Below are 17,982 nucleotides of genomic sequence, written 5' to 3'. Positions count from 1 at the left end.
GTGGGCTCTCGCTGGTGGATTCCTCCTCTGAGCTTGGACCAGCACCAACCGAGCAGCTCTCCTAGCTCCCAGGTCCCAGGCCTAGATCTGCAGGGCTCCTCATCTGCATGGCTCCTAAGTTTCTGCGTTAGTGTAACTTAAACGTCTTCTTTTCCTTCCCCTCATCCCAGGTAGTAACTTACTCCTGAAGGTAGAAACCAGTGGGGCATTTTGCCTTCCAATTGTTCAGTTCACAAAACATTGTACATTAAATTCTCTCAGTTAAGATAACTGGAAGCCACCCCCAACAGTGCTCTGTGCAGCTTAAGTGTGGCCAATAAGCAAAGGTGTTGGGATCAGAGTCCTTCCACAGAGTACTCACCACCAACAGTGCCAGGGCCAGCACACCTCACCGGCATCCTGGGCCTCCTCTGTTCACTGCAAGATGAGGGTCCCTTGGATTTCTCCTAGTGTCTGTCTTGGCTCAAGAGCAAATCCCATGCAGATCAAGAGTTTGCCAGAGTGTATGAAAAAAGGCCACAGATATATCAAGAAATCTATCAAAAATATTTGATAGATGAAAGAATCTGTCTGTCTATCTATCTATCTATCTGTGCACCAATTGGTAGTGTTGTCTCTATCTAGCCATGCTGAAATTTTGTTTCCAAGTTTTTTAATAGAGTAGAACCTTAGCTTTAAGAAAGCAGAAATGCAATGGATAAGTCTATGTTCGTGTCTATATTTGTGTCTCCCTTCCTGTGGGTCTCAGGGACTGAATACAACACTGCGCTGGGCCAGGGTCCAACCAGGCCAACTGGGCAAGGCCTACAGGTGCCCTTCCTGCTGATACTCACGCCCCCTGGGACTTGGCCACGGAGCTGATTGATTGTTTGCTCACGTGTTGGCTTGACTTGGGGAGAACTAGGAGGGAGGCAGACAATGAAAGTTAGCACCTGAGTCAGAGCAGCTTTGCACTTATGGATGGAGATGAACCTGAATGTGGGCCCAGAGAGCAAAAGCTCAGGAGCAAGCAGGCAAAAATGCTCTCTCTCCCATAGCTCTGATGTTCACAGGGACTTCCTGGCTCATGTCCTGAATTTGCTGTTTCATATGAAAACAGTTAGCTCTCACAGCCCAGATCCAGTTTTGGTGTCGGCAGCCAAACTGGAGGCCCAACTTGGCTCCCCCTTTGCTCTTTCTGCATTTCCAAGGTTGGCCAGGTCCGTGGGATCAGATAAGCTGGATCAGCAGAAATCCAAGGAGACAGCAGCCTTTGTTCCCCGCTTTCTGATCCTCAGCTTCTCCAAGGGCACAACCCACTGAACTTCCTACAAGGGCAGGGCCTTAACTTAGTCACTTAGAGATGGAAGGAGTTGAAGAACTCCCAGGGTTGTGCGGCAGCCCTGGGAGATCAAATGGTTCTAGAGTGGACAGTCAATGCACGCTGCAGTTAGAGGGAAGGAAGAGAGGAAAAGGAGGCAACACTGTCATCCACACCCCTTTTTATAGATATGGGAAGAATGAATTCCAAAGAGATGGAGTGATTTGCCCTAACTCTTACTGTTAGCCTTGGCAGATATAGGACTAGGACTTGGGCCTCCTGGGTATGTCATCTGACACAGCATGACTGAACTGGACTCATGTCATCCTTAAGGAACTGCTGGTCCTTCAGGAAAAGGATAACAATGGGTGCTTTGGTGGTGGGGGGAGGCACACATAACTTCAAAGAGGTCTAGCTTGGCTGGAACTACAAGTAACATTGACTTGTCTTCAAGGCAGAGTGTCTTCATCATAATAGGTTGTATTTGCCCACCCCATTGGCACACGATTCCCGCCCAAGTTCTAGCTCGATTTGAGGCCCATGTGAACAACAGCTAAGTGCTCTCAACTGAAGCTGGTGTGTGCCCTGGTCGAAGGGAAGCCTGCATTTCCAGGCCTGCGCTTCAGCTGAAAAACAAAGGGCACGTGATGGGATCTGATTCTTCCTGATGAAGGGTAGGAAAGAGCTGGCCGTGGCTAATGTGTACACTAGGAGACCAAATCGATTGATGAGTAGTTACTAATGGGTCACCATGCACACACCATCATACTCAGAGAAGGTCCTGTCCTTAAGGGGCTTATTTTCCAACTGACATTAAGCTACAGACATGTGTACAAGTAGAGAGCAGTGTGATAAGATGACCTCATGTGTTTTTCTCTTAGCTGGAGAGGGTTAAGAAAGAATGTGGAAAGAAGTGTTAATGTAGAGAACTTAGGGGTATACAACAACTGTCTTCAAATGAGATGGCCAACAGAGCTGTTCCTTATTGCTTCAGGGAACAGAGAGGTGAGTGGGAGCACCCTTGGGGTCCTTATAAAGCAGGATGTTCTAATAACCAACTTATCCAAAGTGGTAGGGGTGGTTTGTCAGAAATGTGCAATCACAGGTGCACACAGCCTGCCAGCGATGGAGCAGAAAGCAATCCAGCTGGGGGTGGGAGATCATTTAGGATGACTCCTGAACAGCCTTCTTCCCAACTCTCAGATCCTAAGATCCGTTGAGTAGGAAAGGATGATACTGTATATTGTAGATGGTCAGTGAGTGCAATGGTGGCAAGAAAGTGACACCACCTCTTGCAGGCTCTGTTTCTTCAACTGACAGACAAGGAAGATGATCCATACCCATGCTGGGGGCTGTTAGAGGAAGTGGGAAGGCGGGCCTGGCCTCAAAGGGAACATGTGAATGCAGGCATGGAGATGTGAGGTCCAGGCCAATGGAAACCAATGAGAGAGTTTTTTTGGAATGATATGCCTATGTACCAGACTGGCAATGGCAACTATTTTATCTTGAGCCCCTCAATGTGCCAGAGACTTTCACACTGTGTTTGCTTTTCCAGCAAACCTGGAAGACACAGGACATGGCTCTTTTATAAATGAAAACTGAAGTTCAGAGAGGCTAGGGAGCCAGCAAGTAGGGGAGGCTGACCGGAGGTCCTTATTCATCTGAATGCAGAATCTGGGGTTCTCGACCCCCCAGAGGGTGCAGTCCTTGACTTAAACACACAGATGATGGGCCTGTGATGGGGTTGGATCTTACAAGCACCTGTGGGTTGAGGTCTCTTACCTTGACCACATGGAGCTTGGGCAACAGGTTGCAATCAGCTAGGGTCAGCTCGTCTCCATCCAGGAACTTGCGCCGGGACCCCTTGTCTTCGTCCCCACGAGTGTTGGTGTCAATCTCCTCTGGCAGAGGGGTGTTCAGGTAGTCATCCAGCTTCTTCAGCGCCTTGGTCAGGCCTCTCTCCAGGGCTAGCGTGGGAGAGCAAACGGAGGGCCTTTAGTCAACTGCCTTGCACTGAGTACAGTCACAGGGTCTTCAGAGTAGAGCAGCTCCTCTTGAATTTTGCCCTCTCATCACACTGCCAGCTCATCACACAATACACGACAGCTGGCAGCAGCCATGACCTTGACTCAGTAGAAGTCTACTTTATTAAAAAAATAGTGAAACAATGAACGTTAGGTAATCCTTTTTTTTTTAAAAAAAAGAAAACACGTGAGGGCACTTCAAAAAGCGTGTGGGAAATAGAATTAAAAGTATGTTTATTGTGCTGCAAAAAATGTTTTTTCTATAAATTTTTTCTTGATATGTGGAAAATGGTCACTATGAAAAACTTTGCAAGGATTTCAAACTTTTTTGCAGAACAATAAACTCCTACTTTAGTTTCCATGAACCTTTTGGAGTACTGTGTGTGTGTGTGTGTGTGTGTGTGCATGTCTGTGTGTATGTAGAGATACAACCATCAGGATTTATGTCAAAGCTTTTTTAGTGCTTCTCTTCAGCAGGTGCAATAATAATAGTCCTTTATTTTCTTATTTTGTCAATAATCTACAATAAAACCACATTAATGTTATAGAAATAAAGGGCTATTAAATAAATAAATAAGTAAAAGCTGTATAGACATTCTAGGACAGAAATATTCACCAGTCTTTGTGGGAGCATTAACCATGTCTAACTCAAGAAGGGGAGGGACAAACCTCCAGGAGACACAGTGCAGGAAATAAAACAGCCCCTAGAGGTACAGTGGGTACCAGGAAGGCACACTTGAGTTTAATCCAAAGCACTTTCTCTAAAACTCAGAACTGTAGCAAACAGAAGGAGCAGGACAGTAGGTCGCAAGCTCCCCTGAAAGTGGGCAGTAACAGCTGTGTGGAAACCTGTCACAGAGGCAGCTCCAAGGATGAAGACCCAAAGGGAATGCTGCCCTAATAATCATCTACCAACTCATTCACTTAGACACACGAGCAGAACGAAGCACCCGAAAGAGCAACTGTGGGAAGTCACTATCACACAGTCTGCCACTCGGAATCTCACAGGCCACCCCAATCACAGTATTAACATAGAAATTTAGGGCCAATGTGGCAGAGTGGGTAAAGCCACTGTCTGCAGAGCCAGCATCCCACATGGGCGCCAGTTTGAATCCCGGCTGCTCCACTTCTGACTCAGTTCTCTGCTATGGCCTGGGGAAGCAGTAGAGGATGGCCCAAGTCCTTGGTTCCCTGTACCCTCGTGGGAGACCAGGAGGAAGCTCCTGCCTCCTGGCTTCAGATCAGTGCAACTCCATCTGTTGTGGCTAATTGGGGAGTGAACCATCAGGTGGAAGACTTCTCTCTCTCTATCTCTGCCTCTCCTTCTCTCTCTTTGTAACTCTGACTTTCAAATGAATAAATAAATTTAAAAAAGAGCATAGAAACTTTCTACCTTAGGGTAGAGGGCAGTGGTGAAGGCAGACTGGCCAGGCCATCGGCCACTGCCTCTGTGTCAGCAGCCCTATCCCAGCAGCTGTTTTTCCAGACTCTGGTGTGGAGCCTGGCATTGAGATAATGGGTGTCCACATTCATTTCAGGCAGAGACAAGGTTGCTGTTGCCTTCTGGAGAAAAAGCTGAGAGGACTATACTCTGGTTCAGATTTTCCCACATGTGCCGTGTATGAGCCACTCCTCAAGCAACCTGCCTTTCTCTCTTCATAGAAGGCCTTTTGTTCAAGACAATAGAGTGACACTGGCCCAAGATAAATCAATGGAACACTTACTGGAATGTTTGAAAGGCAGCGAGAGGTTGGATGGAGTTTCTCAATACTTCCTTCTCCCTGGTGTGGCATTTGAACTTGGGCTTCACCATCTGCTTTGCGTTTCCAGTTTGGGAGAGTGAGCAAGCAGGGCTGGGAACAAGGCTTGTATTCCCCCTCAGTGATTGTCTAGACAGGCGTGGGATTATGAGACCATTCAAGGGCAATGGCAGAGGGTCGGCGCTAAACAATACTTATTATGTTTCTCTCCCTGGAGCACTTGCGATTTATACTGGGTTTACTTGCTTAATCAAATCCCTCTACCCTTCTCAGTTATGAAGATGATGGAAACATCTTGATTATAATGGAGAAAGGGAAAAATTAAAGAGAACATGTCAACATTGGACCAACTGACAACATTCAAGGGATATGAAAAGACAATGAGTGGTCTTCAAAGAAGTTCACAGAATGTGTGTATTATGAAACTATTCATAGATTTCAATTTTTTGGCACCAGCATGAACTTAAGTTTTTCTAAGATTTATTTATTTATTTATGTGAAAGGCAGAGAGAGAGAAGGAGAAAAATAGAGACAGAGGTCTTCTACTCACTGGGTCACTCCTCAAAAGGCCACAAGAGCTGGGGCTGGGCCAGACTGAAGCCAGGGGCCAGAAGTCTCACCCAGGTCTCCCACATGAGTTCAGGGACTCAAGCACTTGGGCCATTTTCTGCTGCTTTCTCAGGTGCACTAGCAGGGAACTGGATCAGAAGCAGGGCAGCCGGGACTTGAACCAGCACCCATATGGGATGCTGGCATCACAAGCAACAGCTTTACCCACTGTGACATAGCACCAGCCCCAAAGCTTATCTTTTAATTTTATTTTCCATGAACTTTTTGAAGGACCCACTTATATAAAAGCAAATGAGACATTGCAGGTTCTAATTTCAATAGCCCCAAAGGGATCTGAGCAGACCCCAGTATAAGTCTATACACAAGGCCCTGGGTCTGGAACTCTCTTGAGATTTGGTAAAGAGGCCTGGCACAGTGACTGAAGATCCTTGGAAGGCCAGTTGTGGATAAATGTCAACATGTCTGTAATGATCAGTTGAGATTAGGAGGCTCCAGTTCAACAATAGAGGCGTGTAACATATCATGTAACACACCACGTGGGCGTGTTATAGGGATGTTGTCTGGGTGTCAGCCTCATCACTTGTGTTTGTGCATCTTTGTTCAGGAATGTGGAGGTTGGAGTTGGATATAATCACAGTAGAGAGAAAAGGAGATGAGGCCATGCGGCCTGGAGCTAACCTGTGTTTAAATTTTGACGTTGCCCAGAGTGGATTTACTGTCTGGCCGCTGAGGCTTAAGCTTCAAGGTCTCTTAATTGCCTGGGACTCTTCCAAGGCCTTGGACATGATTTTTAAATTCCTTATTTGTGCTGATTGTATTAACTTCAGACCCCTACAAATCCTGGATACGGTATTGGGTGATTGGCACAGTGGTTAAAACTGCTTGGGATGTCCACAGTGCAAATTGGAGTGCCTGGCCTTGTGTCCTGGCTCTACTCCCAATTCTTGCTTCTTGCTAATGCACACTTGGGAGGCAGCTGTAGGTAACAGCTCAAGTAGTTGGGCCCCTGGCAACCCAGGTGGGGGGCCTGAATTGAGTCCCTAGCTCCTGGCATCAGCCTAACCCAGCTTTGGCTATTGTGGGCATCTGGAGAGTAAACCAGTGGATAGGATTGGAAATAGAAAAATCCTTCATATGTCCCTGGTCCTGGCACTTAACCGTGACCTTGGGCAAGCTCCTTAACTTCACTGAGCTTCAGTTTTCTTATCTCAATAATGAAAGATCCCTAACTCAGACGAGGGGAGAGAGGTATTTGACCCAGGGCCTGGTCCATCCTAAAACCTCAGCGACAATTACTCTCTTGCAAGGCCAAATGGGGTGGTCATCCTGATCTTCTGTCTGTCCCTTGCCCCATACTCTGTCAGCTCATTTCAGAATGTGGTCAGTATAGCCCTAAGAATTCTGAGGTTCAACACGAAATGCGAGATTCTAATGAGTTCCAGGTTCCTAGAAGGGAAATCCACAGCTTGTAGCTCTGCTGCTCTCATTTCCTTAATGTACAAACGCAGCTCGCTCCCTTGCACCCCTTTGGGACCCTCCTTGGTGAAAAGCTGTGTTGGAAGGCACACCCACAGGGGTGCAGACGCAACATGCCCTTGTGCTGAAGCACTGCCATGTTGTCAAATCCTAAGCGGCAGCACCCACACATTCTCCACCAGCTCTTATCCCTCCTATTGCCAGTTCATTCCTCTCACCCGGGCTTGATCTGCCATCCGGAGAACTTAGTGGTCTCTGCTGACAGTGGCACCCAGGTCCTGAGACCATTCATGTTGGGCTTTCTGCTCTGGTAAGAGGAGGTGTGTGAAAACAGCCAGCCCGGAGAAGCTGCTAATTCCTCCCGTGCTTGGGTTTGAAGCCCTCCCTCTTCCGGGTAGCTGTCCGGGCTAACCCTCAGACTGCAGCAAATGAAGCCATGACCACGGCACCCGAGACTTGGGAGCACTCACATCCCTTCACTTGATGGATACGCAGTGCTGTGACTGCTTTCTTCCCCTCTCTGCCTCCACTCCCCTAAAGATTTATTCTGCACCACACACAGATGCACTGGCAAATCTGTGATGAGGAAACTAGGGGAATAGTTCATAAATATTCTCAGCCATATGCAAACAATCTTAAATTTATTTTTCTCTTTTTTAAGGAGGAAAAAAAATCCACCCATTCCATGATCACTTCCAGATTCATTGAGGTTGATATTACATAAGACCCAATATTGTTTTCTCATCGTAGAGAAATAATGACTTGGAAACGGCAATTTGAGCTAAGAAAATAATATACTCTTACCAGGGCATGGAGGCTGAATGGGGGACCGGGGAGCCAGACGCTAAGCAGCCTCCAACAAGCTCCTGCAAGCACGCCTCCGCTCTGGCGTGCTGGCAGCTCCATGCTGCACAGCTACTGCCGAGCACAAGGTCGACAGAACCCCCGGGGCTCAAGCCGCACGTGGAGAGGTGCAGATGGCAAAGGTGGCCTCTGAAAGGCCCCGAGCAGCTCTGTGGACCCAGACGGCCACACTTGCAGTTACGCACGCATGGTTTTCCTCTGGCCTGTGCACTGGTAATGAAACAAGAATCAGGAGCCCACCTGTGACCACTGTCTGCAGCCTGGATGGGCATCTCTTCCTCTCTGCCATGGAGAAGGAGAGGGGGTGGAGTCCACTAGGCACAGACCCCAGCCTGGGCACCCCTGTCCTGCTCCGTTCCTTTCCTGGTTCTAGTTCTCTTCCCTAGCAGAAGCCAGGAAATAACTACACTCACCACATTCCTGGAGCGAGCCAGGGAGCTTCACTCCACCTGTCATTGAGATACACAGAGGCTGTGTACTAGATAAAGAAGCTGAGCCTTAGAATTACTCAAGGCACATTTGCTTGTGTGAGCACACACATAACTGAGTCTGCAGGCTGTTCCAGTTGCTCCTGGCCTGCACAATGGACCTGTACCTCGTCTTGTTTTTAATTGCTATGGTCTCTACGCAAGCTCCCAACTCCTGGCCAGTGGGAAGACAGCAACAACTGTAATTCAGGCCATTCTGGATCATGAGTGCGTCTGATGTAACAATCACAATAGTCCCTCTAGAGAAGTCTCAGTCTCCTTGGCACAAGAGGCTCAGTTTCTCAGAGAGTTTGCTCCTCCCTGGGCCAGCAGGGCTGGGGTTAGGAAGGCTGTGGTGGGTGGGGAGGAGTTGTCTGTGATCTGATGGCCCTTCGGGAGTCGTGCATACTGGAAGGTGGGGGGTGGGTGCAAGGGTTTGGGAAGCTAATACAGGGCCTGCATCTCTTCTGGTTTGTTTCCTTCTAGACCAACCATGGGGATGTTGGCCCTGGAGTCGGGGTCGCAGGTGGGCTGCTTGCTCCCCTCCAGCACCTTGGAAGAAAGCCCAAGCCTTGTGCCATGCAGGGCTCCCAAACACATATCCGGTTCCCTGGCTCCCCTGTCTCTCTCTTCTTCATCCCAAAGTCCCCAGAGAAAGAGGGGGTCTTCCTTTTAGTGTTGCAGTGTCACAGTCCATTAGCTACAAGTCAACATCTCCCAGCCTAGATGCACAGACAGAACGACTCTTCCGGCTCTGTGAGCAGAGTTATTGATGCGCACAAACTGAGAGAGAGAAAATTTGCAGATAATAGCTTAGGTTTCAGGCTACAGGCTCTTTGGAAATATTATTTTGAATATCAGAATCCGATTGTTGAATTTCTTTTTTCTGTCTTCCAATTCTGTCTACAGAAAATTTTAATCTCACCCCGCGCAGGGGATGCCACAGACACGTTAGAATCACGTACTCAGAAAGGCAAAGAGAAACATGTTTTAAAAATATTTTCTTTCCTCTACAAGTTAGGAGCAAATCCAGGATTTAAAACAGGGCTTTTAGATTCCAAACTCTAAACTCCTCCTACTCTGCAAGGCTACTTCCGGGTGCCATATGTGCATATGTGTGCCATTGCTCCTTGGGTGGCCACATGGCCTGACACGCGTGGCAGACTCAGACTTTCTCACATACTTTTTGTCCCCTGGCAAAAGAGAAAATCACCCTCTCACCCTCTCGTGCCCTGCCTCCCAGCTAGTTTGATAGCACATTTGCATTCTGCTGTTACTGGTTGATGTCAGCTAGAACCCTGGACACTTCCACAACCATGACTGGGGTGGGGGAGGAGTTATCACTGAGTAGAGTCTACCATGGCCCTTTGCACCATTTCTCAGCAACAGAAGCCTAGACTGCTGGTGTGAGTACTTGGGGCCCAGGCTGTCACGCATGAGTGACACAGGAACACTGGGATAAAAAGTGAGGAATTGATTTGAGTTTTGCCATAAAGAAACCGCTATCTGGATGCTGAGAAATTCAATATTTTACTTTTCATCTCCTCCTCTGAGATCATGTCAATATGACCAAGGGATGCCAAAAGAAAGGAAAATGTTCTGCTCAGGTTCGAGGGAGACCAAGGGGAGATTTCTCTGGCCACTGACTCTGGAGACTGGGGAAGGGGGAGGTGCAAGCCACGTGGGCAGGAATGTGGGAGCTGCCCGAGAGACTATGCTTTGGCAGAGAGACAGGGTGTCCGAAGGGGACTTGGAGATGCTTGGCTTTGCGATGAGCAATGCAAAGAACCTCACGAATGAAGATCTACATTCCTCTTCAGGTTGTGGGAATCAGTCGTGTAACTTTTCTCCATTGCAAGAAACCCTCAAGGAGAAGAGTTAAGTTGGCTCAGCCCCAGTTTGGTTGCATTAGGGTGAAATGCCACACAAAGGTAAAATTATAAAACAGGTGGAGGCGCGGGTTCTCTCTTTCACAGTGACCCTTCTAGAAGGCACAGCAGGTGGCAGGGTGAGCTTCATGGCCTCCTTCTCTCTTAGAACCATGTCTGCACCAGGTCCCCTGGCCACATGAAGTCAGAAATGGTAGCAGGGTCTTAGATTATGGGAAGGAGGCTTGTTGGGGTTCCCCTCTGTGGCATCTGTACCCCCTGGCCATGATCACCTGTCACTGGTGTCACCAGAGAAGGCACAGTGCACCAAACTCCCCTGGGAGATCAGACATTGTGGGAGAGAGGACGTGCCTGCCCCGGGCATGCTGGAGACTTGGAGTTGAACCTATGCTTGGTTAGGTTGTACACAGGTTGCTGTTAAAGCATCTTCTCCGGGGCTGGTGCTGAGTGGGGCTTCATGAAAGATGGCTACGATTATAGCTGTAGAGGAGCTGACTGAAGAAGACATGGGGTGACAGACCAGAGAGCAAGGGAATCTCAAGGCAGAAGTTCAGCCACAAAAGTGAAGTTTATCTGTGCATTCTAGAACTTTCTAGCATGCTCACAGGAAGAAGCTCAGCTCATGCCTGCGTTTCCCAGAACTCCGGGGTCTCAGGTTGCCCAGAACCATCTCTTTGGGTTCGACAGTGTTCTCTGTAGGCTACATGGATGTGTCCGGTTTTCTTGGTCTGACATTTTGGAGGATCTGTGGCCAGCTCTGGCATCAGAACAAGAACACTGGACTTGGTTTCATGGCCACGTCACGTTGGCCCTGGCTGTTAAAGACCCAGGGGCTCCGCTATGGAGAGCACTGCCCTGGCCTCCGTCTCTAGGCACTGGTGAAAACAGCACAGGCGGAGAGACAGAGGGAAGTTTACGGAGAAGCAAAGCGCAGGTTGGACCTCCACCGACCCCAGGCCGCTCCCTCACGCTGCGTCTCCAGGGGCAGCACAGAGCACGCGCCACCCCCAGTGTTACTGGTTTGCTCTAGACACCATCTGGGCCTTGGATGGGGGCGGAGGTGAATTAAGCCAAGAGCTCCCATGGTTCCTCCCAGTAAGAGTTCAGTTAACGATTCCTCACTCCATAGACGGGCTTCAAGTCTTACAAGGACGACAGCTGGGAGGGACTGGGGCTCAGCACACGGCTGGAGAGCCCTGCCTCACTCCTTTGGTCAAAGGATCACTGAGTGAAGGGGACACTTTCTGAGATCCCCATGTTTCCAAGGAATTCAGGGACTTTTCCCTAAGGAAGAGACGTGTTCTCCAGATAGCTTCTTTCCCAAGCTATATGGGACCCTGTAGTGAATCGTCTTTCTGATAAACAAGTAAAAATAAATACATAAAATACATGCATATATATAAAAGGCAAGAGCCTTTGGTGGGGTTAAAACACCAGCTTGGTGGGGGGCGTTTGGTGCAGTGGTTAAATTATCCCATATCAGAGTGCCTGAGTTTGAGTCCCGGATCCACTTCTAATTGCAGCCGCCTGCTACTGCTCACCCTGCAAGGGCAGCAGTGATGGCTCAAGCACCTGGCTCACTGCTACCCACTTAGGAGGCCCAGATTGAGTTCCAGCCTCCTGGTTTCTGCCTGGCCTGACCCTGGCTGTTGCAGGACATTTTAATTTTATTTTAAAGATTTATTTATTTATTGGAAAGACAGTTACAAAGAGGCAGAGGCAGAGAGAGATAGGTGGGGAGGTCTTACATCTGCTGGTTCACTTCCCAAATGGCTGCAATGGCTGGAGCTGGGCCGATCTGAAGCCAGGAGCCTGGAGCTTCTTCCAGATCTCCCAAGTGGGTGCAGGGGCCCAAGCACTTGAGCCATCTTCTACTGCTTTCCCAGGCCATAGCAGAGAGCTGGATTGGAAGTGGAGCAGCTGGGACATGACCTGGTGCCCATATTGGGATGCTAGCACTGCAGGCGGCAGCATTCCCTGCTATGCCACAGTGCAGGCTCCTGGTGGAGGTTTTTGAGGTGTGAACCAGCATGTGGAAAATTTCTTTCTGTCTATCTGCCTGTCTGCCTTTCAAAAAAATTAATACAAAAAGAAAGAAAAAAATCACCATGATTAAAAAACTGAAGCCTACCACATACCTGTCATACGATATAGTTTTTCAAGGCTGAGGGGCAGTGTGGCGCATGTAGTCAATTCTATATCCAGGTGATGTTCTCAATCAAAAGGCCACAGGGCATTTGAAAAGAAAGGTTATCTCTAACTTGGGTTTTCAAATGTAGGTTTCCTTTTCTGTATACAATCTGTACCATGGGAGCTTCCCAAATGTTTATTTATCAACAGAGGAGAGAGAGAGAGAGACTCTGAATGGAGCCAGTGAAAAAGAAGGAAAGTGCAGCCACTGGCCCGGGCAGGAGGGAGCCAGGGAGCTGGCAACCTCAGGAGGGAATGTGTTCCTGATTAGAGCCGGCGGCCAAGGCTTCAGGCACGGGCCGGTAGCGACCCCTTCTGGCCTATCCGTTACGTCAAGAAAACCTGCGCGGCTTCCCCTGCGACCCCGCATGTGTGTTTTCTATTAGCTTTTCCAGAAACTCATAAATGGTTGTAAAACCCATTGTGCTAATAGAAAGAGCGACATAAATGCTGACTGAGGCTATTAATGCCGGTTGTAGTTTATGTAGCAGACTGAATCAGGCTGAAATCTGTGAGGTTTTTATGGCTCCTTCCTAACAGGTTATTTTTTAACCATGAGGCCATAGATTCGATTTACTGCGGATGTTCAAACACTTGGAATGAGCCGGTCAAGGGGGACTCTAACTTTATGGCCATCTTGTCCAGCGTGGAGACCTGGAGACGTTCTCAGCTCTCCCTGCTTTGAAAGACAAAGGCTGCCGGATTTAAGCACATCTCGTCTTGCTTCATCTGCAGATTGGCCCCATGTTTTATACGAGAGCCATTTGCAGACTCACAAATTCTACCTGCCCCTGCAACTCGAAATTTCCATAATTACTGGTTTGGGCGGTCCTGTCGATATCCCATAAGGTCTCCTCCAGTTGCTCTTCTGTCATTTGTGAAACGGGCATCCCTTGGGTGCCTCACGGATTTCTGGATCCGGATGGTGTTGGTGAAGCTGGGCGTGTTGTGGATTTTTAGGGAAACACACACACGGGAGTCATTCCACGAGTACCCACTGGTGTATGAACTGACTCGGTCCCAGTCCCTCGATGAGCTACTCTTGTTTAAGAACTCAGCACGGCATGCATCGTAAATCACCGATTGTGTTAGACACACAGGTCAAGAGCACAGATCAGGGGACCCGCTGCGCGCGTTGGGATCCTGGCTGGTACATACCCCAGCCTGGGGTGGGCTGCTTATCCCCCTGGGCCTCAGCTTCCCCCATCCGCGAAACAGAGATGGAAGTACAGCTCTCCTTACATCACAGCGTTCCCTACCTCCCCCATAGGCGCTTGGAGCCGGCGCCAGTCGGGGGCGCTGGAGGCTGCTGCCGTCCAGGAATGAAAGCCCACCAAGAAGCTGACTGGTGGTCCTGCCTGACCAAACGACTGCTTGCCCTGTCCTCTGCTGTCGGAAGCCAGCGCAGACCAGGCTACTCTGGCCTTTCAGGAACGCGAACAGAAACAGGGGGTTCAGCTCCCTCGACAGCTGGCACCGCGGGTCCCGCTGCCACCTAACTTCCTCCCGCTAACAGTCCTGGCACCGGGCGACCTTAGGGCCTGGGAGTGGCCGTTACCTTAGAGAATTCCCAGACCTGCCTCGTGCTGGCAGGGAGCAGTTCCTCGGCGCCCTCCCTGTGGGTGAGAAGCCGGCCAGTGGGTATTTTCCATGCACGGCTGTCTTATGTCTTCTGAAGTTTGAAGCAAGACTGGAACGAATCAAGTGTGCACGTTTGTACTTCTGTTTCCTGAAACCCGGGACGGGTAATGCCTACCCCAGGAGAGAACCTGAAACACTGTCTTTTTTGGTATGCCTAGAGATTTTCACCGTGGGTGGAGGAAATAACCCTCACTTGCAGGTGAATGACATGCAAGAGTTCATTCTCCCCTTCAGGGTTACGGCCAGAAAATACCTAGATTTTTTTTTTTTTCAGGGTAAAAATGTGTCCAGACAACAATACTCCTCTTCTGTATTTTCAGCTAGAAGAGACCAAAGGATCACTTTTGGGTTAATGAGATATAAAAAGAATGTTATCAATAGGCTTCTGGGAAAGACGGGATGGATGCTGCTGGCATTGCCTGAAATTTAGATGGAACGTCTGGAAGTGGAGCAACCATATTGTGACACGAGGCTAACAGCCACACACCAAAGACAGAGAATCAGGAGCTATAAGGAGCTGGATGCATGATTTCTTTAAGCCTGCAACTTTCCATTCTCAGGACTTGTTATGGAAGAAAATTAAATTTCTATTAAGAAGTAAACAAAGGGGCCCATGCTATGGCACAGTGGGTTAAAACCACCTGCAGTGCCGGTATCCCATATGGGCGCTGGTTCAAGTCCCAGCTGCTCCACTTCCAATCCAGCTCTCTGCTGTGGCCTGGGAAAGCAGTAGAAGATGGCCCAAGTCCTTGGGCCCCTGTACCCGTGTGGGAGACCCAGAAGCTCCTGGCTTTGGATTGGCGCAGCTCCGGCTATTGCAGCCAACTGGGGAGTGAACCAGTGGATGGAAGACCTCTCTACCTCTCTCTGTAACTCTGTCTTGAATAAAAATAAATCTTTAAAATAAAAAGAAGTAACCATTTATCAAGAGTGCTCAGAACAAAGCATGGCACAGAGTAATAGGCTATTTCGGTTTTGCTGAGTAAGGGAAAATAAATATTTGCTTTAGCTGCTGTAATAAAAATGTCTGTTGTGTACAGCCAGAAGCAGCCATTGCCAGGACACCTAATATTGCCAGTATTTCATTCCATTTTAATCACAGCACCTCATGCAGTGCCTGGTTTGGAATCAGTGTTTGCGGGAAGAATGGGCTTTACAATAGGGTTTGAGGACCAACAAGGGACCCTAACATCAGGGGACTCTATAAGTCTCCAGTGCTGCAAAGCTGGCTCTGACTCTGGAGAAGCTCCCGAGTGGCTCGGGGCCTCTGTGTAAGGACAGCACTTGGCTTCCTGGGAGTGCACAAAACCATCCGACTTTGACTGACCTCGGATGCCCTGCCTCGGGTCCCAGCCTCTGTTAGCAGAATTGAAAGGGAACGTGCGTCACCGCCAACCTCTACCTCTCTGCTGAGTGAGGCAGGGCCAGACCTGGGCAAAATGTCGAGTGAAACTTGTCTCTGGGGGTTCCCTTAGTGGGAACAGAACGTGGGGGAACTGTGAGAGCAAACATCAAGGGCACGTGGCCACCCCAGGGCTGCGACTTTGCCATCACGTGGAACAACCCTCCCCTGCCTGGAATATTCGGGAATAAGGAGGTTCTGGACCCAGGCACAGAGAGACATAGTTGCGATGATCCAAATCATTAAACTCCGTGCCAGGGTTCCTAGAAAAATAATTTGCCTTCTGGCTCCTAGCAGGAAGAACCCTAGAATTTAGTTTCCTCTGTTTGCTCTTTTGACTCTCGGTGAAGTTTCGCTCTTAACACCCAAATATAATTTTCCTTGACGGTAGTTGCAAAAACAAAGGTGAAAAGCAGCAAAATACCACTTAAGCAAACACCAGCACCACACGGACAACCTTAGGAAGCAGAACTGCTCAGATCCTTACACTTCCCTGATTGGTTCTAAAGGAGACGTCTCTGCTTTTGCCCTTTTTTTTTTTTTTTTTCTTTTTCCATCATGACCTCGACTTCATACCCATATAACAGGTTGTAAAAGCATGGTATGTTTTCAGTGCAAGGCTAATTCTAGACACAGAACATCATCAACCTCACATGGGGACCGGGCAGCTTCACCAGAGGTCACGCAAAGGGTGAAGGTATGAGAGGCGAGGGCTTCATGGCTGGAACAGGAAGTGGCCTGGAGGACACGCCCTGAACTCTGATAGGCCAGGGTGGGCCCTTTCCTCCTCTCTCCTGTAAAGGAATAGGCAGTTGGGGGTGGCGGGTGTTGAAGGGATGTGGTTTGGGATACGGCTCTTTCTGTTCTGTTGCAGAGCCCATATCCCAGCTCAGAATCTACAGGGGTTATTCTTCCCCGTCAAGATGGAAAATGATCCAGCTAAGGCCTAACTAATCGAAAAAGAGCGCTACCGTACCCTTCAGTCTTTTTTTTTATTATTTTTTGACAGGCAGAGTGGACAGTGAGAGAAAGAGAGACAGAGAGAAAGGTCTTCCTTTGCCATTGGTTCACCCTCCAATGGCCGCCAAGGCCGGCGCACCGCGCTGATCTGATGGCAGGAACCAGGTGCTTCTCCTGGTCTCCCATGGGATGCAGGGCCCAAGCACTTGGGCCATCCTCCACTGCACTCCCTGGCCACAGCAGAGAGCTGGCCTGGAAGAGGGGCAATCGGGACAGAATCGGCGCCCCGACTGGGACTAGAACCCCGTGTGCCGGTGCCGCAAGGCAGAGGATTAGCCTAGTGAGCCGCGGCGCCGGCCAGCCTTTAGTCTTCAACATGTGCACGTGCTTAGCTTAGGAGGCAACCAGGCTCCACCCCTTAAACAGGCAGGAGCTGGGTCAGGTGCCTTCCTACAAGGCAGCTTTTGAGCAGGATTTTAAAGACAGGTTGTCAAGGCAAAATTCTGCGTACTTTTCTCCCAGAAAAAATATTCTCTCCAAGCTACTGTTACATTCAGAATACCAGACAAGTCTTCACCCCTGCCTTCAATTCTTCTGTCTTAGTGATAGCAGTTTGTGGCAAAAAGGGTTAACAGCTGAGACATGCCTGGCGGATTCTGGCTGCACCACGGTCTCCACCGTGCTCTTTGGAACAATGTCCCTCCACTGCCTGGACAAGGGCAATGACAAAGTGACATCAAGAGTTTGTACACTGCGGTGCTCGACGTTTTTTGCTAGGAGCTTCAGCACCTCCCTCAGGTTTCACGTCTTGTCATACCCAGCCCCAGATCTCCCAGAAAAGGGGAAATCCATCTTCAGGCTAACTTATCCAGAGCCATTCTCCACTAAAAGTCAGCAGAGACACATGAGAATCTTTCCTGAACGCTATGTGCTGGTCACAGAAGACGGCTCTGAACGCAGTCACCCTGCAAACCAGCTATAGGACCCCTGATGCTCGCACATGGTGGCAGAAGACTCACCCACACCCACACCCACACCCACAGGAGCTTCTGTGCCCTAGACTCCACTGAGCTTGGCAGTAAGGCCTCGCATCCCTCATGACCCACATGGTGTCCCTTCCTTCACATAACTGCATGGAAGCTCTATTCAGATTAATTAACCCTGCTTGTTTAAGGAGGTATGCCGGCACTTCAAAAAGTTCGTGGAAAACGAAAGCAAAGTTGATTTTGGTGCAAAAATAAATCTTGAAATCCATGCACGGTTTTGCATGATATACATTTTTCTATGAACTTTCTGGAGGTGCCTGGTCTGTGATCTCCTTTGGTGTGCATAGAAACGACTGTATAAGTGCATGCGTGTGTGTAAATGCGTGTGTGTCTGTGCGCACGCGCAAAGCCGGCACAAAGAACTGTCATTTGTGCACAAGGAGGTAACGGTAG

The 17,982-nt window shown here is 49.0% G+C and overlaps 1 protein-coding gene across 1 annotated transcript in view; it reads right to left on the bottom strand.

Annotated features, from left to right (window-relative positions):
• Nucleotides 1-17,982, bottom strand: part of CLIC5 (chloride intracellular channel 5) — a 106,741-nt gene that overhangs the window by 6,844 nt on the left and 81,915 nt on the right. Inside the window, exon 5 of the mRNA XM_008263000.4 lies at nt 3,083-3,267. Within this exon, the coding sequence (XP_008261222.1) occupies nt 3,083-3,267 (185 nt within the window). The remainder of the gene's footprint in view (nt 1-3,082; nt 3,268-17,982) is intronic.

The sequence above is a fragment of the Oryctolagus cuniculus genome, chromosome 5 (genome assembly GCF_964237555.1).
Source record: "Oryctolagus cuniculus chromosome 5, mOryCun1.1, whole genome shotgun sequence".
NCBI classification, from domain to species: Eukaryota; Metazoa; Chordata; class Mammalia; order Lagomorpha; family Leporidae; genus Oryctolagus; species Oryctolagus cuniculus.
Note: the sequence above shows the minus strand (reverse complement) of the source record. Positions and strands in the feature narration are given on the sequence as shown.